This window comes from Thermobia domestica, chromosome 8, assembly GCF_964235325.1.
Source record: "Thermobia domestica chromosome 8, izTheDome1.hap1.1, whole genome shotgun sequence".
Classification (NCBI taxonomy): domain Eukaryota; kingdom Metazoa; phylum Arthropoda; class Insecta; order Zygentoma; family Lepismatidae; genus Thermobia; species Thermobia domestica.
Window position 1 is genome coordinate 265,110,081 of NC_137461.1, and position 23,997 is coordinate 265,134,077.

General features: G+C 36.0%; 1 protein-coding gene across 2 annotated transcripts in view; it reads left to right on the forward strand.

Annotated features, from left to right (window-relative positions):
• Positions 1-23,997, forward strand: part of LOC145693606 (uncharacterized) — a 64,448-nt gene that overhangs the window by 27,835 nt on the left and 12,616 nt on the right. For both annotated transcript variants that reach the window (XM_081769745.1, XM_081769746.1), the window contains exons 5-7: positions 1,663-1,751; positions 11,048-11,173; positions 17,231-17,412. In XM_081769745.1, the coding sequence (XP_081625871.1) occupies positions 1,663-1,751; positions 11,048-11,173; positions 17,231-17,412 (397 nt within the window). The remainder of the gene's footprint in view (positions 1-1,662; positions 1,752-11,047; positions 11,174-17,230; positions 17,413-23,997) is intronic.

A 23,997-nucleotide genomic window follows, 5' to 3' on the forward strand; every position in this document is an offset into this window, starting at 1 on the left:
TTAAAGTTTACTTAACGTATTGGTCTGAATATAATACGATTTTTTAATTTAAAAAACAGTTTCGTGGAAACTATATTCGTATTATAATGTAGCCTAACTTTTTTATATTTGAAACAAAAAAGTACATATACACACAGGACTACGATCTCCAACACTTTCCCTTGACTGTACCTTGCCATTACGGGACTCATCTAAGTCAGACATATATTTAAGTGTCAAAAGTTATGGAATAGCGGTAAGGAACTAGTTGACATTGCGCGAATATTGCCAAAACGCGGTCGAACGTACGATGCAGTTTCAGTGATGTCAATGTTTTTTTTAGTGCAGTGAAATGTCGTGTACCATGGTGTTCGTATATCCTGACCTTGTAATATCGGGGTTTGAGCAGAGGATGATATTTGGTACTAGATGAATGGGACATTTGATTTTGGAAGTCGTTAGGATATTGAACGTTTCTTGCTCTACTGTATTAGGGATGAATACCGCATTTGAGGCGTTACGACTCATCACTGATAACACAGTGACCACCCTTTGGGCTTAACGACCTCGATCGGTGATTTTGGGCAGGCTTGTCCGCACAGACAGGCAACTGACAGCATGAATCAATGCAGCGTATCTCAGAGGTCAGTGTAGCGCAATTTGTTCTTTATGAAATATCAGCCGCAGACTGACACAAATGCAGCTACTAATATACACCTGGGCTCGGGAGCACGTGGATTGGAGTTAGAGAATGAGCAACGGATCAGATGAGTAGCGTTTCCAACTAGTATACCTGGATAAAAGGGTCCTGGTGTGGCATAAATCTTATGAGGCCATGAACCCAAGTTGCCAACAAGGCACTCTTCAAGTTGATGGTAGCTTCGTAATGGTTTGACGCATGTGTTTACACAGTGTCCTCTGGTCCACTTGAAGCGGACATTGACCGACCACTACTATGTTCAACTGCCTGGTGACCATCTCCATCCCTTTATGGACTTCGTGTACCCTGCCAACAACGGAATTTTCCAGGATTGACACTGTGACATCACTGGACCGCAATGGTACGCAACAGGTTTGAGAAACATTCTGGCCACTTCCAATTCATTATTTGGCTTCCTAGATCTCCGGACATGAACCTTATCGAGCATATGTGGAATGTCATCAAGCGGGCCATTTTTGACCAGTGTGTTCTCCATCTGCAACAACCACTGAATTGTGAACGTCAATCGAAGCTGCATGGCTACACATCCTACAAGCAACTTGTTGCATTCCTGCCACGTCGAGTTGCTGCACTTTACCGTGATCTAGTAGGTCCTCTATGTTATTAAGTGGATATTCCATTACTTTTGTCACTTAAGCGTATATAAAAAATAGGTAATGGTAATTCGTCGTGTTATTGTTCGATTAATACTATGTATATTTTCGAAGTGTGTATAATTTTATGCTGGTGATTTTTATTTTTTTCATTAAAACCATGTTAAAAACTTGGGGTCGTATTAAAGATCGTCTATATTCTGACTAACACGATATTAATGCATCATTTTTGTGAAAAAATATTAATTTTAATAGTCTCTTCGTAATTTACTAAAATCAAAGTTTTATTTCACATGTTCTTTGCACGTATATATAATGTAACATTGTTTAAATTAATGAATTACATGTTTAAATTATTTAATTTTACAGAATTGCTGGCGTCACTTTTATGGGTGCTCTTCTATCCGTCGTAAGCTTAGTCGTGCTGAGTAAAATATGCAGTAGTCTTCATCATAGAGGTACCAGTTTATTCTTTTAAAATTTACCATTAAATAATTAAGTATTCGACCTTTATTTTGTTCTTTGTAAAGCCCTGTTTCTATTTTTCGACTAGACCGAATTCGATCACTGAAATTCTGTTGTTATTTAAAAAAAAAAAAATGAATGCTCTTGACGACACGCTTTCTCCTGATCGATTCAGAATCGACCGGTAATTTCAAAGATACCAGGAGAAGAGCAGTTGTAGTAATACACCGTGTTATAGGAGAATAGCGTGTTTTAGCGACTTCATGATTGTACGATGGTCATATAGCTTGAAGTAGTAACAATATTGTGATTCGATTGTCGTTTATCCAGGAGACAAATGACGAACCTAGTTTGTGTTCCTGGGCAGTGTAGCTATCGTGTTGACGTGTTTGTGTTCTCGTATTACAGTGTATGTGAGGTAGTGTTCTTAAAAATGTTTACCCGTGTAGAACAGCTTGTTTTCATCAAATTTCAGTGGCAGGAGGTCAAAATGAACCTCAAATTCACACAGGATTACTTGAGATTTGTGCTGACAGTGCATTGTCTTATCGGACGGTTACGAAATGAGCCGCGACATTCGAGGCAAGGCGCCAGTTAACAAACAACATGGTGTGGGCCGTATTCGAGCTGCTACAGATCAACGTCATGTAGAACCATTGTGAACATTACTCGAGAATGATCGGCGATGGACGTGTAGTGAACTAGCTAATGAACTGAAGATTTCATTTGCGTCCATGTACCACATGGTAATACACGATCTCAGCATGTGTAAGATTGGAACCAGTTAGGTACCGCGTGTCCTGACGGAGATGCAAAAGTGGCACCGATGGGAATATGCACATTTACACCTTGAAAGTTACGCGCTCGAAGGTGTAAAGTGCAGGTAGGTGTTCATTTTTTGCACCATATTATTGTAATTGACAAAACATGGGGGAGATCCTACGAATTGGAATTGAAACGTTTGTCCCGTAAGAGGCGCCTCCCGACGTCTTCACGATCGAAAAAGGTTCGAACAAGAGCCAGCAAACATAAACTTCACGATGATAATGGTCTATATGCTCTCATATCGAGTGTCACCTGGGGTTACCATAAATGCAGCGTACTAGATCTCATACGTGAGTTACCATTCGCGGACAGCAGTGCGACGCAAACGACTACATCTTCTGCAGTTTGGACCAACTCTGCGTCATGACTATTGTTGTAAAATTTCCGGAAATTTTAAATCACCGAAAAAGTTTTTTCCAGAAAGACTGGAAAATTTGAAAGAAATATGTGAATTCTCTCAATATACATTGCCTTTAAAGAACTTCAAATTTTAATACTTGCTGCTTCAAATTCGACAACTAGGATGAGTGAAATACTCATGATCAATAATAATAGAACTGAATTAACAAAGAAAAATAATGATTCAACTTTTAGATCTATAAGAGTAAATCTACTGACTCACTTATTACTAGATCTACAAAACTATTTAGAAGTAGAACCTGACATTTTGCAGAAATAATATACTTGTATCCAGATCGTATCCAGAGTCCATAGTTCGCTAGTTGTCATTTGTAAGTGAATTTGCTTTATAATCGCTTCTAGTGTTGCTTCTCTAGCCACAGTGTTTTCATATTTCATAGATACTCAGTTATCTCACAGAATTATGGAAATAATTCCACATAATTATTTTACAAAAGGGCTATTGCTTCCGAAACACTTGTGATTGGAATTTGTACAGGTTCGATCCCTGCTCGCGCCGTGTGGAATTTGTGGTGGACAAACACCGTGCTCGTGGGTTTTCTCGCAGTTCTGTTTCTTCCCACTTTCTTCATTCCACCATTTCATTCATTTCTCATCATCACCGTCTTCTTTAGTCTAGCCGCATAACCGTGGGACGTAAAACTTAAGGATTTCATTTTCATTTTCTACTCGCAGGAAAAACTCTGCCTCGAAATTTCCGTACTGGTTCACTAAGGATATAATTAATAAATTGAAGGCTAAGGCAAGTTATTGTAGGAAATCTCAACTAAAAACTAGCAATAATACCTCCTATTACATGGAATTTGCTCGTTTGAGGAGAGAAGTTAAAAATGACATCAAATTAGCCTATGAAACATTCTTACGTAATTCTGAAAATATTATAACTAAGAATTCAAGTGAATTGTGGAATTTTATTAAAAATAGAAAAAGATATCTACCGTCGAAATCATTAAAGTTTCAGGGTCATAATCTCTGTAGTAAGAGGAAATAGCCAATACTTTTGTGAATTATTTTAGATCAGTGTATGTTCCCTCTGCAGAAACGATAATTGATTGCAACGTAGATCTGGGAGGTAACAGATATGGTAGCATAGGATCACTAAATATTTGCCAGATAGATTTGAAGGAAATAGAAATGACTATTAAGAACCTTAAGTGTAAAACGGCAGTTGGTTCTGACGGACTTCCCTCCTACATTGTGAAGGGTTGCACTGATACATTTAAATAGCTCCTATTAATTGCATTCAATTTATCACTAAGAAGAAGCACTTTCCCAGACAAATGGAAAACAGCTTTAATTTGTCCAATTTCGAAGTCCAGCAATAGTCAAGATATTACCAACTTCCGACCCATAGCAATATTACCTGCTTTTGCTAAAATATGTGAGCATATCTTGTATCGACGAATCCTTAATCATGTCAAACCGGTTATCTCAATTAAACAACATGGCTTTATTCCACAAAGATCCACAATAACGAATCTTGCAATTATTACCGATTTTATAGCGAATTCATTAGATGTAGGTACAGGGTATTTGCCAGAAATTTTCTTCAGGGTGTGTGTGTAATGAATTGGAGAGGGGGGTGTAGATTGTAATGATATGTACGTAAAAAAAGAAAAAAACTCTTAAGCGTATCTTTTCTTAATACTACACACACATTACAAATTTAGCATAACCTTGGCAAAGGATTTCATTATTTGCTTTATCTATGAATAGGATAAAAGAAAAATACTTTCCTTTCACTTTTATTTGCTATTGTATAAACACATTTTGTTATTCTCACTCTCATGCACACACAGGCATATACTTGCCCTCATGCATAACTTTTGTTCTAACAAAGTTGCACCACGTTCATTTATTCTTCACGTATCTTTATGCATAGTAGTTATCTATACATTTCTGTGAGGTTGCTTTAACCAGATGTTGCAAGCTTTATCTATCAGTTCATTTAGCCTTTTGTTCTTCTTCAGAACCGGAGCGAATATAAGGAATATAGGGGCCTTCTGTACATATTTTCATCAAATCGTTTACATGTTCACAACTAAGTCGACATTGTTCTGAACATAACACTCTGTTCATTGTAGAAAATCAACGCTCTACTTCTGTTGTACCCAAAGAAGGTAATAGAAGAATACTTGCTACTTCAGACAAAGTTGGGAACATAATTCTCCATAGGCAAGATCCAAGAGTTTTTGGTGGATGCTGATGTTAGGATCCGCAGGAACTCTTTTGTAAATTTTATACTCTAGTTCGAGTTCAGGTTTATTAACATTACGAACGCTGGCCATTTCAGTTAAGTCAGCTGAGGGGGGGGGGGGGGGGGTTTGAGCACATCATAGAAGTGAGACAGTTCTTTGAGAGAACCTCCAAACCTTTTCTTCATGTTGCTGATAATTTTTGATTTGTAATTGGAGAGAAGAGCCTTGAGTTCTTGGGGTTTCAAGTTTTCTTCCATTCTCACATCCTCAGATTTTGCCTCTCCTACAACACTTTCAGCATGCTCTAATCTCTTCAAAAGAATATCTTCCAAATGTGCAATGACACCTTCTACCAACTTCAGCGCTGTAACCACATCATTTCCACTTGACATTTACAGACTTTTGCTTAGTTTTGCAGAAATGTTTTTAAGAGTAGACCTACTAGTGTGAAAGTTGTCGATGTCTTTCTTAGTTGCAGCAGTAGTCCATCAGCATCTGATGACATGTCTCCTGCATCAACATAGATATGCTTTAACACAACGCATATTGCAGTATAATGTTTGATTATCATATAAAAGCCACCTAGTGGAAGCAGGTTGCACCAATTTCTAAGAAGTAGCGTCTATTGAAGATTCCACTTCCTGCAGAACTTTCAGCCGCTTGTGACTCCCATGAAATGTTGTGTACAGTTTATTCGTTACATTTACAACCCTTTTGATATCTTTTAGAGTTCCACACGCCCTTATCAAAGCCAGTTGCAAAAGATAGCGTCAGCAATGAACGAAAATCAATCTAGGCGAATCTTCGTTGAGACGAGCCTGAACTCCGGATTTTTCACCGCTGAAATTTGAAGCATCATCAAAAGCCACAACAGTCAGTTTTGCAGTACTAAGCCCTACTTTATGTGTCTCTTGAATAATTTTCTCTTTGATGCATTTTGCCGTAGTAGACTGAACTGGAACAGCACAAACGAAGGTCGTCTTCACTTTGCAAGCCTCTATGTAACGTATACAAATACCCAGAATTTCTGTTCCATTTATATCTGTGCACTCGTCTGCCATGAGAGAATTTACTAATTCTAGAGAACTTGGCTATTGTAGATTCAGTGATAGCAACACCAAAAGATTATTGAATAGAAGCAATAGAGTAATGCGACAAGTGATGTGCATTCTCTGGTGAGTTTCTTATATGCTGCTTTATTGTTCCCGAATGGTCTAGCGATGCCACTGTACTCCATTTGGATGTATGTGGTATTTCTTCGGAAAATAGGAAATACGTGATTTTGAACAAATCTTTATTTATCATCGATATACCTTCACACTGTAATGTTAAACTGCTGATGAACTTTGAGTAGGAACACTGTCACTTTGCAATGGGGCCTGTATCGCACATATATAATCTTTACTTTTGTCATGTATTCTTGCCTTTTCTGAAAGTTCCCTACACGAATATAAAGACACAGCGACTAACAAAAGTGGTATGCTTTTTACAAATTATTCCGCCCCTTCATCTGACAGACTGACGCTGTGACACCACTGTTTCTTGTTTCAAGCTTTGTTATCGAGTGAATGAAACAAGAGTAGTTTACAATGCTGCTCTTGACGGAACAGCCTGCGTACGCCACCACCACCAAGGCTCTAGCTTATCACGGATATATTTTCAGTTTCCTACTGCTCTTTTGGAGTTACCTAATCACCTTTATTTTATTGATTATAATGGGCCAGCTTTGACATTGTTCTGGTATCAGATTTCACTTCTAACATGGATTGTTTATATGATTTTCAAGCAGTTCTTTGAGCGCAGTACTTCACACAATTTCGTGAGGAGAGAAATAAAAATATAAAATCAAAGCTAATGTTTGATTAAAGCTATTGAAGCTAATATTTAGATTGTTGAGTTTCGTGCCAGCTACTAGAAAACTATCACCAAGACATTATTTATTGAGCTATATTTTACACTTATGGTACCGATGATAGTAATAACATAAAAAATTGTACACCCCCTTTGGAGGGGTATCGAACTGCTTTGCAAGGGGGAATATCGTCTATCACAGGTAGGGTGTTAGGGGGTGTTGGGGGGGTGTAAAAAATTCCCTGTGTAGGTAGCCAAGTAGATATGATATATATAGACTTTGAAAAATCTTTTGATAAAGTTAATCATAACATATTAGAAAAATTAAAGGTTTTCCACTTTTCTCCGTCTCTGATTAAATTCTCATCATACCTATCTAATCGTGAACAATCCGTTCTTTTTAATGCATATAAATCTAAAGAATATATTGCGTCCTCAGGAGTCCCTGAGGGTTTAAATTTAGGAAAATTGTTATTTCTCTTGTTTATTAATGACTTACCTGACTGCATTCCTGAGCATGAAAAATTACTATATGCGGATGATCTAAAAATATATGCTAAAATCATTTCTGTGGACAACAACATAAAATTGCAGCAAGGTCCAGATCATATTGGTAACTGCTATTCCAATCAACTTGGGGTCAATGCAAGCAACTGAAAAGTGTTATCGTTCACTAGGAGCGAATTATCTCGTCACTTTGATTATGAAATTAATAAATATATAGTAAATAGGCATGATTCAGTTAAGAATCTTGGTGTTACGTTTGATGCTAAGTTAACGTTTGACAGTCACATTGTAAATAAAACCAGTGAAGCATTCAAGCTATTAGGATTCATAATTAGAACGAGAAAAGAATTTAAGAACTGTTCCACATTACAGAAGTTGTACAATGCATATGTTCACTCAAAGTTAGAGTATGCTTCTACTATTTGGAATCCGACTCATAAAACATCGTAAGCAATTAGAAAGAATAGACAATTTTTTTAAAAATTTCTAACCTACAAAGAAACTCAAATTTATCCTACTTACGAGAGCTATAAAACCATGCTTGAGAACTTTCATCTTCCAACACTAGAACAAAGACGTCATATGATTGATTTATTATTCATTCAGAAAGTATCTCAAAATATTTTGGATTGTCCTGATTTAGCTTCTTTATTGAATTTTCATGTTCCCTCATTAAAAATACGTAAAAACATTGGTCTCTTTTACCGAGAAAAAATCAAGAACTAATATAATGATGAAATCACCAATCTGGAGGACAACAGCTTTGTATAATAGAATGTGTTCAAATAGCAATGAATTTGATATATGTGATATGTCGCCTAAGAAATTTAGAAATGCCGTTATTAATAGTTATCAAGAGTTATCAACATGTAATTACACAATTTACAACACTATAATTGGCCTATAGCCAGTTGTGTTGACAATAAATAAATAAATAAATACTTTGTTCTCCCCCACCGGACTGCTCCGTCGACAAGTGATTTGACTAGGCTGTCCAGCTGATCGATCAGATCAAATCGACTAAAGAAAATAGAATTTTCAATTCAGTTAGTAGTCGATTCGTCGCGTTCGATCAGTATGCGATTTGGTCGTAATTCTAATTACACAGTTCACTGAGCCGAAAATGATGTCAATTCAACTGAATCGGCACAAATCACCTTCTAAGTGAAAATGCCACTTAAGTTTTATATCTTCGATTTATGTGCTGTATTGACAATAAATTCGTTTTACGAGGCGTGTTCGAAAAACTAACGAAAAAATGCATTATATTTTACTACTAGAGCATGCAATAACAATTAGAATTAGGAATTACTTATATGACTGGTAAATTCCGTGTAGTTATTCCGATAATTCAAGGTTTTCTTTAGTCTGGAACTAACTTCTGTCCATTGGAAGTTGTAATTTTTTTTTTAATGTCTCACGATTTACTCGGGTTAATGGAGATTGTGGCTATGATAATGAACTAAGTGGTGGAATGAAGAATGTTGGAAACGGAAGAACCTTCAATTATTTGTCCTACGTCATGTATCCCGGCACATTTCTTTATTTGTTCTATTAAATTTTAGGTAAGCTCTAATGAAATACAAATTGTTAGTGAAAAATTGAGAGTTATTTTTTTCTTTCAAAGGATACTTTCCCGGTGTTTGTCCACTACAAAGTCCACACAGCGCGAGCTGGGATCGAACCAGGGATCCCAAGCACCGTAGGTGAACGCTCTACCACTGAGCCACCGCCCCCCCCCCCTTTTTCATTTCATTTTCCTTTTCTTTATTTTATTTTATTTTATTTTGATAGTTTTATTCCCATAAAGATCGAAATACAAACCGAGCACTTCCTAATGTCATAATATAGGAAAAGAAGGGACACTGACGCCAGAGGAAAATTGTATGACGTCTCTCAAAAATTTCCCTTCTCAGGATTACTTAAGGGAAATTGAATGGCAACACTGTCGCCGAGGATTTTCCATAATAACTTTCCCTCCGAAAATATCATTGCAACATGCTGCATACCATTGAAAAGGCCATTCCATTACCATTCACATGCGCTGTGCCTCACCTCTGTAGAATAACTATGGGATGAGCAGTAAATACTTTCATTCAACAAGGTTAAAAAAAAAACGTTAACAATCTGTAACTCTCAAACTGTTTAGAATAGGACACATAGTCATAGAAACTTTTTTTCTTTGCTTAGAATGAGTCCCCTATCGCTTCTTAAAGGGTCGTAGAGATGTGTAAGTTGTGATAACGTGCGTTTGCATTAAAATACCGGAGAACAGTTGTCGAGTTGAGTTTTCTTTTCCGCAAGTCTGGTTTGAATGAAATGGCACAAGATTTTGGATGTGCCTGCTTCTTCTACACCGTTTTATTTTTTAAAAAAAATATAATAAAATAAGTAAATAATAATTAAAAAAGGTAAAAATGTTGTGTGTGTGTTATGACAAGATCTGGAATGAATCTCGACCTAAACTGAGATCTTTATCCTCCAATGAAAAAATTATTCGTGCCTAAACAAAGGGATGTGACAAGAAGACATTATGGCTGAATTTCGAAACTAAAAATTTTGAAGAAATTACGAAATTTAATTTTTGAGTTTTCTTATGAAGATTCCCTGCATCAAAATTCCCTTGAAAACGGTACGAAAACCATTAGAAACTACGAAATATACTACTATTGACTAAAATAATTTAATATTATTGATTAAATAAGCAAAATTCTAAAAATAATATTATTACATGCATTTTTATACAATCACTTCTCAGATATTATTCTTTTAACAAGAATAATTAAATTTGCGCAATTAATCCTGAAGTATAACAATAAATTTCTACATGTTTCTCCAATTTTCTACTAATCACAACTAAATATGAATATATACACCGGTTGTTTAAAAGGTCACGGACCATGATACATTATACTAATGCATAATGTAACAACCGTCACTTGGTTTAAAGCAAAATGTTGATGCACTTCGTTCTCAGCAGCAGCGAAGTTTAACGTTTCTTTGTTCTGACATTATTTTGATCTTCTTGGAACCACCTAGACCAATCAAATACAACAGTTCTTCCCAGGGCTGTTCCTCCATATATCACTTTAAGCAAATCCGAAATCCAGTCGCTTCCTGCTGTAGGTTTTTAACTGAACAATAATTTAACTCCTGTACATGAATTACATGAATGAATCAACTCTCGTGCCTCCGTCGGTGAGATCTTTAAGGTTACTTCGCCGTGAAATGACGCATACATCTTGATTTATTTTCTAGAAAATAGTCAGTGAGAAAATTTTTGAGGTAATAGTTATATATTGGCCACCACTATTAGTTTTTCGTTAGTTTTTCGAACACCAGTATTAAAAATTAATAGTGGTGCACCTAAAGATGAATTGTTACGATATACCAAATTAAGATTGGATGTTATTAGTCATATTTTTTAAAAATGAAAACCAACTGCTTGTTCTATTGTAGTTTGTAATAATTAAAAATATTCATTTCAGACGAAAAGAGAAACATATTTACGTCGGAGCTTATTAGCTGCCTTGCGCAGAAGAAGATTGTGATATTATTACTCATGAAGTTGTTTTTGTACCTTCCAAACTTGGCGTATTCTTCTTCATTGAAAGGTAAGTGTAAGCAAAACGTTAAGTTGCGTTGAGGGTAAGGAACATATTATAATCAAAATTAATGACCTGAGACATTCTTCTGATGACCAAAACTCATGAAATGATCTGGATATTTCGGACAGACTGCTTGATTGTACCTCTTCAGCAGTGATAAACATGCTTATATTAGAAATAATGTAAGTCAAAGTCTAATAGTCACCGCAAGAAACAAACCTTATCTCTATGAAGTACTTTCAAAGAACATCGCCTTCATCGTCAGCGTAGACACTCTTCAATAAGGATTTAAACCATAAAAAGAATTTTAAAAATGTACGAAGTAAAGATCTTCTTGTCACTATAATTAGACATATGTTAATAGTAATTCACTTGTCACTGTTCACTATTGTTTATTGTTTTTCTTTTTTCATTATCTTCCAGACGTGAATTTGATTCTGTACAAGGAATATCGGGATTTAAAGAAATCATTTGATGAATTTAATCAGATACATCCTAGAATCAAATTCACGATGGAACTTGAAAAAAATGGAGCTCTTAACTTCCTTGATATTACCATCAAAAGACAAGCCAATAAGTTTGTTACTTCAGTATATCGTAAACCTTCTGCTGGTACCAAGTATACTCATGTTAAGTCACCTCATTCATGGCTTCAGAAACTGAATATTTGGAAAAACTTCTTCAGGAGAGCTCTTCTACTTTCTGATCTTCCTGGTGACCTCAACCAAGAAATTCAGTATTTAATTAAAATTGGACAAAAAATGACTATCAAAAGTCTTTATTACTGAAGTGGTACAATTCGCGGCAAAAAACCTGCAACATGAGCATATAAGTTTATTGTGAAATGACAAAGTCTTTTGCTCCAAAATAAGTGTGCACGGGAGAAGGCCGAATTTTATCCTGGCGTGATTCGTTCCACTTAGACGTTATGTTCATTTCCTGTGCTGTTAGGCATAGTTTCACAATAAACTTACATCCTCATGTTGCAGGTTTTTTGCTGCGGGTTGTACAAACAAGTACAGCGGGAGATCGACGGCACCCACCATCGGCCAACAACAAATGCCAAAGAAGACAAATGGATTGGTGTCCGTCTGGTTCCATATATTTCGGCAAAAATTAAGAAGGCATTGCATAAATATAACATCAAGGTCTCCGAAGTTCTTCCTAAACCTATAGAAAATATATATTACAAATTTTAAATAATTTTTTACTGATCCACAACAAAGTAGCGGCATCTATAGGGTTAAATGTCAATGTGACCAAATATATATAGGTAAAATAAAAAGGAATGTTTATACCAGAATCGCTGAGTACATTCGCACGTCCAAATCTTGTAGCTTACAACAGTTATCTGGTTTGGCATCACATCTCAAAGAAAATAACCACAACATTGTTAATTCATGTTTGATCCAAAAAGCATAAACAGTAACTGAAAGGAAAATTAAAGAAGCTTATTACATTCATAAGGAGAAACCGGCACTCAATTCAGATAAAGGAGATATAAATGACATTTGGAACAATGTTTTTGCTACTCATTTTCACCGTCTGGAAGATAATAAAAAAGAAAAAAAGTAGAAAAAACAGTAAACAACAGCCAACAGTGACGAGTGAATTACTATTAACATATGTCTAATTAGTGACAAGAAGATTTTTACTTCGAACATTTTTAAAATTCTTTTTATTGTTTAAATCCTTTTTGAAGTGTGTTTAGGCTGACGATGAAGACGATGTTCTTCGAGAGTACTTCCTAGTGATGTGGTTTGTTTCTTGCGGTGACTATTAGCCTTTTACTTACATTATTTCTAATCATTATCACCACTCGCAATATAATGATAATGCTTATATTATCCTATACAAAAAGTCGGCCACATGTTAAGATGTAATTCCAGCTGAAGTTGTTTTAATAGAATAATAGAATTTGTTTGTTTTAGATGCCGTCTATTTGATTACTAAACATTAGTTTGAGTGGACTGAAAAGGAAGGAAAAAAAAAAACTTTCGGCTCCACACAGGAAATTCTAATTTTGGAAGACCCTGGAAGGAATGGTACAAAAAGGAACTGGAAGAACTATGCGATGTCACGTATGAAGTAGTGGGAGATAAAGATGTGAAAGATGATATAAGAATCAAAATAATTGAGGAGGGGGAAAAACAAGGTTTCAAGAAATTAATCAATAAAACAGGAAGAATACCGAATATGAAAGGTTTTCCAAAAATACATAAAAAAGAAATTAAATTAAGACCGATGATGGATTGTAGGAACAACATTTTCGAACCACTGGAACAAGAAATAAAACATATTGCAGAAGAGATAAGAGAAGGACAGGAGAGTAGCAGTGTGAAAAACACAGAAGAGGAAAAACGTGTCCTAGAACGAGTGGAGGACAGAAGAGAGAGAACCATATTATTCAGTGTTGATGTAAAGGCAATATTTCCGAACATCAAGAGGGAGTACGTGTTAAGAACAATAGAAGAAGAAATGGAAAATAAGATAAGAAAATGGAAAAAAGTAGAAGGTGTTGAGGGGCCCTAAAACTGATATGGGGGAATAGTGTATGCATGATTGGTGAAAAATTGGTGAGAATAAAAGAGGGGCTAAGCATAGGTTCGAGACTGAGTCTGGTACTAACAGAGATTGTAATGAACAGGTGGGAACAGAAAGTAAAAGAAGGAGGACAAAATCTTATAATGTTTTGTAGATATGTAAATGATTGCCTTCGAATATGGAAAGGAACTAAGAAACAGTTGGAGAAATTTGTTAAAATAATTGAGGACGAAGAAAAAGGCTAGAAATGGAGATAGAAGAAGAGAGCAAAATCAACTTCATGGACATGACTATAGAGAAAATAGGAGGAAAATTCGAAACGAGATGGTACAGGAAAGAATGCAATGCCGGGATATACTGCCACAAGAGGAGTGACGTAGATAGGGGAACTAAGAAGAATTTTATACAGAACATGAAAAAGAGAATAGAAATGATAGACAGCAACGAAGAAAGAAAGAAAGAAGACATAGAAATACTGGGCCAATTATTAAAGGGAAACGGATACAGAAGAGAAGATTTAGAACAAAGAAAGAAAGAAAGAAAAGAGGAAGAAGCAGAGAAAGAAGGAAAAGGATGGTTTGGTATTAAAAGTTTAGGCGAGAAAACGGAGATCCTGAAGAACCTGTTGAGGAAGGAAGGGAGGAAAGGAGGAAAGAGGATAATAGACTTAGTGAGAGAGAAAAGAAAGAAGAAAGAAAAGGATAAGATCAGAAGAGGAAGGAGTGGTGTATTAGATTAATTGTAAAGAGTGCGATATGAAGTACATAGGGGAAACAGGAAAGAGATTAGAACAAAGGATAAAACAACATAAGGATGATGCTAGACTAAAAAGAGAGAACAACGCAATATGTAAACACATTAAGGAAACAGGACATGAAATAGATTGGGAAGGAAAAAAAGATTAGAAAAGGAGAAAAGGAGTGTGATAAGAAAGTGGAAAGAAACCCAGTGGATTAAGAAATACGGGAAGAAGAAGTTGATGAATTGGTCTAGTGGACTTGTAATACATGAATTATGAAAAAAGATGATAGACAAAATAGAAAGAAAGAATTAAAAGGATCAACACGAGCTGTTGGAGCAGGTGTACTACGGGGAACAACAGATGGGCAACAGCGAATAGAAAGTGTAAGTGACAAACACCTAATTGAGAGTTTCATAACAGGTGTGCAAAAAGAGAAAGTGACTACAGTAATTAAAAATTTACTTTTTGAGCCAATTACGTTTACAGTAATTAAAAATGTACTCTTTAGAGCAATTAAAAGTTTACGTTTTGTAAAGAGAAAGTGGGCGTCTCTTGCATCCAGATTGTATATAAGCTGTCACAATTGGATATTTCTTTCATATTGTGTCTGAGGTAGGCTATGTTACATGGCCGAAACTGTAACACAAATATATAATCTTAAAATATATACACTGCTTTGTTTTAGTCAGTTGGAGTTTTATTAGTAATTTTGGATGACCCGTAATATATATATATTGAATATGCAGGGTATACCTTACAGTTTGAATAGAAAAATGGATTAGTGATTTTCACCATCTAGGACAGCTGGTGTTGTCGACATTGTAAATGTTCGTTGATATTTTACAGTTTAAAATTATTGCATTACTTCTACTGGAGTTTGCATTTGACCCACTTTATGCATAAGATATAAGATTAAATTGTCTGTTGAATGATTATCACTTTGTTTTGATTAAAAAGAAGAATCTATCAGAAAGAAAACCTAAAACACCAATAAAACAGGTTATTACTAAATTTAGTTAGTGCATGAACATTAGGGTGGCATATATATATATATATATATATATATATATATATATATATATATATATATATATATATATTGCTATATAGTATAGTGTATAGTAATATAGTAAAAAATAGGAAGTATCTATAACAATTGCGAAAGGTAAGTGGTCATAAGTATTGATAAAACTACATGTAATATTCAGAAAGTACCACTGCTGAGGAAACAATATTATTATTATTATTATTATTATTATTATTATTATTATTATTATTATTATTATTATTATTATTATTATTATTATTATGCTGCTACTACTACTACTACTAATAATAATAATAATAATACAAATAAAGATCCTGTGATAAACGTCCAAATCATGTGTGCCCCTGAAGATGTATCAAGAATATCATTATCATATCATTAGAAATATGAGAGGAAAACTTCTAAGTGAGTAATTTGAGGTATTGTTTATCATTGCTGAAGAAGAACAATTGCGTGTTTTGTCTGAAATATCCAGACTCTTTCAAGGCTTTTGGTCAGGTTAATAATTTTGATTACACGTAATAGCATTAAAGTCTTATTATTGTGTTCTTAGAAAATATACAATATAACAGATATATTTTTAAGTTAGAGCTCTCTCGTGACTGATGGTTAGCATTTCCTCCTCCTGCGCAGGAGATCCAGATTTAATTCCCGGTTAGAGTACGTGTGGTTCATATCTCATGTTAGACTGTGAAGTCCACGCTTGATATGAAGGGACAGTAAACTTGACTAAACTATGTAAAACGACAACATTTTTTTTTTCAATTCCTTCAGTGTTTTAGTATCATACATGAATCCAGTTTAAGTTAATAAGTGAAAGGGATTTTACATCATGGGTAGTAACATAAAGTAAAATGAAATATTTAGTTTAACGACCCATGTATATACTGTTAAAGCTGAAGGATACAGATAATAATCAAAGTGAATAGTATAAAAGAATTAGTGATAGGACTTCGAAAAGAGCTTCTTCGTGGCTAAGCGGTTAGCGTACGCGACTTTGGCGTAGGAGACCTGGGTTCGATTCCCGGTGGAGCTCATGTGGTTCGAATTCCGCATTAATCAGTAGATCCACGTCTCATATAGCCCCGCTGTTGAAAGGGACGCTAAAATCAAATCAGACTAATGAAAAAAAAGAAAACTTTAAAAAACTCGGACACGATGACGCCTACATGGACCTCATAATACAGAGTAGGAGTGGCAGTGGGAAAGCGCTCACCTCTGACGCATGGAGTATAGATTCGATTCCGGCTCGCACCCAGGGTTATTTGTGGTGGAGTTACGTGGTGTTTTAGAGGTTCTCCCGTTTCCTCATTTCACCATTTCTGTCATTATCATCAATACCACCTCTTAGCCTCGGAGCATAATCGTGGGATGTTAAACAAACAAACTTATTAAAAACCACATACAATCATCTCAATTAACTGTACCTGGGCTCAGGTGAGCGTTAGCGCTCTGACGTCATCATGAGTTGTTGCCACAAATATCTGCAATGAGAATTCCGAGCTACAATAAATACTTCTTAAAAAAAAAAAAAACGGGAATTAAGTAAAATGTTCTTGTATGTACTTGGGTATCTATTTAATTTATATCTCGTATCTATATTATAATTTTTAAATAAAAATTTGTCCTAGAAGCTAATTTCGTGAACATTTTGTAGAAGAAAATTGTACCAAATATTTGAATGCTAAAGTAAGATCTAAAGTAATTCTTTCTCTCTTGTTTTTTAAAGAGTACGCTTTGAGGAGCGAATATTTCTCCCATGAGGAACTGGTGATATATATTAAATATGGTACGTTCGGAATACCATTATTGATGCAAGGCTTTGGACATCTTGCTTTTAGTAGAAAGTGGAATGATCAACATGTGTTCAGTGGTTGTCTAGCGGTCACGGCATGTTTGTACATTTTATTGGTAAGTATTTTTTCTTTAAATAATAGTTAAAAGTTCTCCTTTTACAGTTTACTTACCTTACCACTTGGCACTACAGCCCTAGGTGGACTTTGGCCTCTTCCACTATTTGCCCCCATTCCTTCCGATATCTGCATTTTTCTTTCCGTCCTCAAACCTTCAGTTTTTCCAAATAACTTTCTACTCCGTCCAGCCATCTGGTTTTTGGTGTTCCTTTTCTTTTGCTGAAGTAAAGTCTTTCTTTCATTATTTTATGTGATATCCTGTCGCTTTTCATTCTTGTTACATGCCCTAGCCACCTTAGTCGATTCGATTTTATAAACCTAATTATATCCTGATTCTTTATTATGTCGTTTATCTCTTCGTTAGTTCTGATTTTCCAGGTTTCTTGTTCTTTAATTGGTCCGTAAACTTTCCTTATTATTCTTCTTTCGAATGTTCTAAGATTTTTCTCAGTTCCTTTTGTTAGTGGCCACGTTTTACAATTTACTGTGTATTTTTGTTAGAAATAACGTATTTTTGACAGTTTCATATCAGAAAATATTTAATAACTAACTAACTCTATGGCCTATGGAACCCGAAGGTTCAATGCTGCATTCATGAAAGTTCTCCGTTGCCTTCTATTCTTAGCGAACTGTATCCAGTTTCTACGTTGTATTTCTATTTCTTCGAGATCCATCTTAATATTGTCCTCCTATCGGGGCCTAGGTCTTCCTAATGGTCGTTTTCCAATTGGATTTTCAGTTAAAACTTTGAAAGCGTCCCCACGTTCTTCCATTCTGGCTACATGACCTGTCCACCTGAGCCTCCTAGACTTGATGACCCCTAACAATGTTTGGTAAACTGTATAAATTATGTAGTTCCTTGTTATGAAGTTTCCACCATTCTCCATTCTCGTTCCTCTTGAGTCCGAGTATTCGTCTCAGAATTTTCGGATACAAAGAATTTAATAAACGTGTATATTTGCTTGAGTATAGCAAACTCCTTCAAAACAAGAAAAGTTTTTCTTTCTACTTAAATTAGCAATATAATAGTGATTTCAATTCTGATTTTCTTTTTCATGGAGGTACTAAATCCAAACGAAATACTTCTGTAAAATGCAGTTGTTACTTTGAAATGTTGAGAAACTGATTTAAAAGTTTATGTGATTTGCTAGGGTAGCACAAAATTACGTGTAAAATGAACTTGTGACCTTAGTTTACATTATTTATTATTATTATTATTATTATTATTATTATTATTATTATTATTATTATTATTATTATTATTATTATTATTATTATTATTATTATTATTATTTTGAATCAAAAGATCCAGTATATTGCAAACAAAAATTTTCTTGTAGGTCTTCTATCTGGAGAACTACACTATATGTAGCCAAACCCAAACTATCACTTAACTCAGTATGATGTGAGTATTATTCCGTAGAAAACTCGATTTAGGGACCGTTCAAAAATTTTGTAGCCCCTGATCCAAAAACAAACTATTGGCCAAGATCGCAATTTTTCGATCCAGTTTTTTGGATCATTCCTAAAATTCTTGTTATTTGTTGTTGTTTTTGAGTAAAGAGATACTTTTGAAAACTGTTATAAATATACGAAATTTTTACAACGGATAAGTTCTGTAATTTTGGGTGTCATGTTTTATCGTGTCTGTGAATTGTATTTTGCATTTACAAAGAATTTCTTAAACGCCAGTTGCTAGTTCAGAATTCTCTGTTAATGATTCTTCGTCTGAGGAGGAAGAAATCTATGATGGATCTACATCTGTAAAACAATATTGCTTATCGCCTTCTTATTATGCATACCTCATTCTGGAACCAAAGGAAAAAAAAAAAAAAAAACTTGTGAATGTAAATGCTTTTATGTGTGTTCTTTTCGAAGGATAACTAGAGATGAAAGAATTGAATTTTTTCTGGCGACTTGATTTTGGTAAGTCTTGGGCTATCAGCCAGGTGAAGGTATTGACATCCGACGTTTCGAATGCAGACATCGCATTCATCTTCAGGGATTGTAATAAGTCTTCCAGGGCTATCAGCCAAATGAAGGTATTGACATCCGACGTTTCGAATGCAGACATCGCATTCATCTTCAGGAATTGTAATAATCTTCCAGGGCTATCAGCCAGGTGAAGGTATTGGCATCCGATGTTTCGAATGCAGACATCGCATTCATCTTCAGGGATTGTAATAATCTTCCAGGGCTATCAGCCAGGTGAAGGTATTGACATCCGACGTTTCGAATGCAGACATCGCATTCATCTTCAGGGATTGTAATAAGTCTTCCAGGGCTATCAGCCAAATGAAGGTATTGACATCCGACGTTTCGAATGCAGATATCGCATTCATCTTCAGGGATTGTAATAAATCTTCCAGGGCTATCAACCAGGTGAAGGTATTGGCATCCGATGTTTCGAATGCAGACATCGCATTCATCTTCAGGAATTGTAATAATCTTCCAGGGCTATCAGCCAGGTGAAGGTATTGACATCCGACGTTTCGAATGCAGACATCGCATTCATCTTCAGGGATTGTAATAAGTCTTCCAGGGCTATCAGCCAAGTGAAGGTATTGGCATCCGATGTTTCGAATGCAGACATCGCATTCATCTTCAGAGATTGTAATAATCTTCCAGGGCTATCAGCCAGGTGAAGGTATGGACATCCGACGTTTCGAATGCAGATATCGCATTCATCTTCAGGGATTGTAATAAATCTTCCAGGGCTATCAGCCAGGTGAAGGTATTGGCATCCGATGTTTCGAATGCAGACATCGCATTCATCTTCAGGGGTTGTAATAATCTTCCAGGGCTATCAGCCAGGTGAAGGTATTGACATCCGACGTTTCGAATGCAGACATCGCATTCATCTTCAGGGATTGTAATAAGTCTTCCAGGGCTATCAGCCAGGTGAAGGTATTGGCATCCGATGTTTCGAATGCAGACATCGCATTCATCTTCAGAGATTGTAATAATCTTCCAGGGCTATCAGCCAGGTGAAGGTATGGACATCCGACGTTTTGAATGCAGATATCGCATTCATCTTCAGGGATTGTAATAAATCTTCCAGGGCTATCAGCCAGGTGAAGGTATTGGCATCCGATGTTTCGAATGCAGACATCGCATTCATCTTCAGGGATTGTAATAATCTTCCAGGGCTATCAGCCAGGTGAAGGTATTGACATCCGACGTTTCGAATGCAGACATCGCATTCATCTTCAGGGATTGTAATAAGTCTTCCAGGGCTATCAGCCAGGTGAAGGTATTGGCATCCGATGTTTCGAATGCAGACATCGCATTCATCTTCAGAGATTGTAATAATCTTCCAGGGCTATCAGCCAGGTGAAGGTATGGACATCCGACGTTTCGAATGCAGATATCGCATTCATCTTCAGGGATTGTAATAAATCTTCCAGGGCTATCAGCCAGGTGAAGGTATTGGCATCCGATGTTTCGAATGCAGACATCGCATTCATCTTCAGGGATTGTAATAATCTTCCAGGGCTATCAGCCAGGTGAAGGTATTGACATCCGACGTTTCGAATGCAGATATCGCATTCATCTTCAGAGATTGTAATAAATCTTCCAGGGCTATCAGCCAGGTGAAGGTATTGGCATCCGATGTTTCGAATGCAGACATCGCATTCATCTTCAGGGATTGTAATAATCTTCCAGGGCTATCAGCCAGGTGAAGGTATTGACATCCGACGTTTCGAATGCAGATATCGCATTCATCTTCAGGGATTGTAATAAATCTTCCAGGGCTATCAGCCAGGTGAAGGTATTGGCATCCGATGTTTCGAATGCAGACATCGCATTCATCTTCAGGGATTGTAATAATCTTCCAGGGCTATCAGCCAGGTGAAGGTATTGACATCCGACGTTTCGAATGCAGATATCGCATTCCTCTTCAGGGATTGTAATAAATCTTCCAGGGCTATCAGCCAGGTGAAGGTATTGGCATCCGATGTTTCGAATGCAGACATCGCATTCATCTTCAGGGATTGTAATAATCTTCCAGGGCAATCAGCCAGGTGAAGGTATTGACATCCGACGTTTCGAATGCAGATATCGCATTCATCTTCAGGGATTGTAATAAATCTTCCAGGGCTATCAGCCAGGTGAAGGTATTGACATCCGACGTTTCGAATGCAGACATCGCATTCATCTTCAGAGATTGTAATGAAAAGACCGGAGACGTGAGCATGTATATATGGTGACTACTTAAGGGCAGAGCTATGAATAGGGACTTGTGATTGGCTGAGGGATGGTGGCTCCTGATTGGACAAACTAGACGTACAATTGTGTTGAAAACAGATTTTATGAGAAAAAAAGGAGGAATAAATGAATGTGATAAGTTGTTAAAAAAAAAAAAAAAAAAAGCGATACTGTCTAAGTAAATTATAAGAAAAAGCCCTTTTGTATATTATATATAAATTATAAGTAAATTATAAATTATATGTTTTTCTTTGGTTATAACAACTTGTCCTAAGAAACAATGGAGATAGAAGTTAATGAGACTTTTTTAATTGTAAAAAAAATCATGAAGTTCTTAATGTGAAGTTAAAGACTGATAAAATGTGGTACTATAATGGGATCCAGGCTGGCAGAAGAGGAGAAAGGGAAAAAATCACGGAGGCAGCCGAGACGTCAAGAAAGATTACTTAGCCATGTGGAAAGGAAGGACGGTCGGACATTGGGTGAGAGGTTTCCATATTCTCATGTGAGTTCAATTACTGCCACTAGTAAAAACTTAGCTAAGAAGACTGTCTGAGCTATCGTTTGGTTTCGTAGCGAAAACCGTTTTAGTGACTAGTAACTCAGATATTGTACAAATAATCGCATTATCGTCATTTTGTACATGGTGTAAATAAAATTGTGACTAAGCATTATGAGGTAAATTAGGTTCTTTTACTTTACTTCTACAAAGAAGAGATTAGAACCTACCTCTCATGCACTAATAGTGACAGCGTGGGATACTGGTTGATGGCAAATAATATAAACTGATATCATATACCATACCTAACTCAAGTTATTTAATTAAGCATTTTTATTAATCACAATAGAACAACGATGCAAAGAACACAATAGCTACATAAGACTTCAGCAACACGAAAAGTCAGAACAGAGCTAGACCTTAAACACAGAAGTGATTTTACAAATACCACCATAGTAACCAAGTGCAGCAATTTTAGGGACACAATAATAAAGGAAGCCATAGCTACTTCACAGGAAAGAAACAGTCTCAATAGAGACAGTGGGTTTCAACTTAGCATCTGGTCGGCCCTTTTCAGGTACAAAAACAGGCATTCGACAAAGACATTTCTCGTAGCCACAACAACAACCAATCAGGAGCCAGCATCCTTCAGCCAATCAGAAGCTAGCATCTTTTAGCTAATCACAAGCCAGCATTTCCATCAGCCCTATTCATAGCTCCGCCCTCAAGTAGTCACAATATATACATGCCCACATCTCCAGTCTCTTCATCACAATCCTTGAAGATGAAACGTCGAATGCCAATACCTTCACCTGGCTGATAGCCCGAGAAGTCTTACTAAAATAACTGCAGATGTTTAACTTAGAATAGTTTTACTGTTCCGAAGAATGTGAACTTTAGGTCACATTTGAATGTAGAATGACTGTTCCTTCCTTAATCCATGAAAACTCAAGGATGCCTCCGGAATCGAAGCATTACCGTCTGCTCTTAACTTTTTTATATATACGTTTTAAAATAAATATATATATGGCAAAGGAAGGGAAATAACAGAAAAATTTTTAAAATTTCTTCAAAATTCCTGTGTTTTACCACGATTTCTTGTTATTGAGTGGCAATACCGTCACTAGACAAACAGCATCTGGTCGTAGGAGATGTTTCTACCACGATGGCATGCTCTGGATCTTCCCATCTTGAAACCAAAGAAACCCAGCAACAGCCATGACGTATAGACCCATCGCTCCTACGAATTGGTCAGTAAGCTCTTTGGGAATATGATTAACAAATGCCTCGTTTGGTATTTAGAATCAAACTCTGTGTTGAGCAAGTGTCAGTGTAGTTTTCCTCTTACTGATCCATTACAAACAATCTTGCTAATCTCGAAAACCAGATTCAAGAACTTTTTTTTTTTTTTTTTCATTTCATTGTTAGCTTCTTGTTATTATATATATATATATATATATATATATAATATAGGATGTCTCACCTAACTTTGCGACCTCAAATATTTTCGAAATGGCAAAAAAATGTGACAAATCTAGTTACGTATAAGAATGTACCCATGTCAGGGGTCTATACAATTCTGTAAACAACTAGTGCTCCCAGTGGTTCCATCATAGGGCCCCAGGGGCCAACTTGAAAATTTTAAATGGAAACCCCCTATTTTTATTTCAGATTCTGATTCTGCGATCAAAAATAAGCAACTTTTACTTGAAGCACTTTACTTGAAGTATACACGTAGATGGCGCGTAATCGCAAACAAATTAATATCATCGTACGTACGTCCCAAACTTTGCGACCGCAAATATTTCCGAAGTAACAAAAGATGTGACAAATCTAGTTACGTAAGAATGTACCCATGTAAGGGGCCTATAAAAT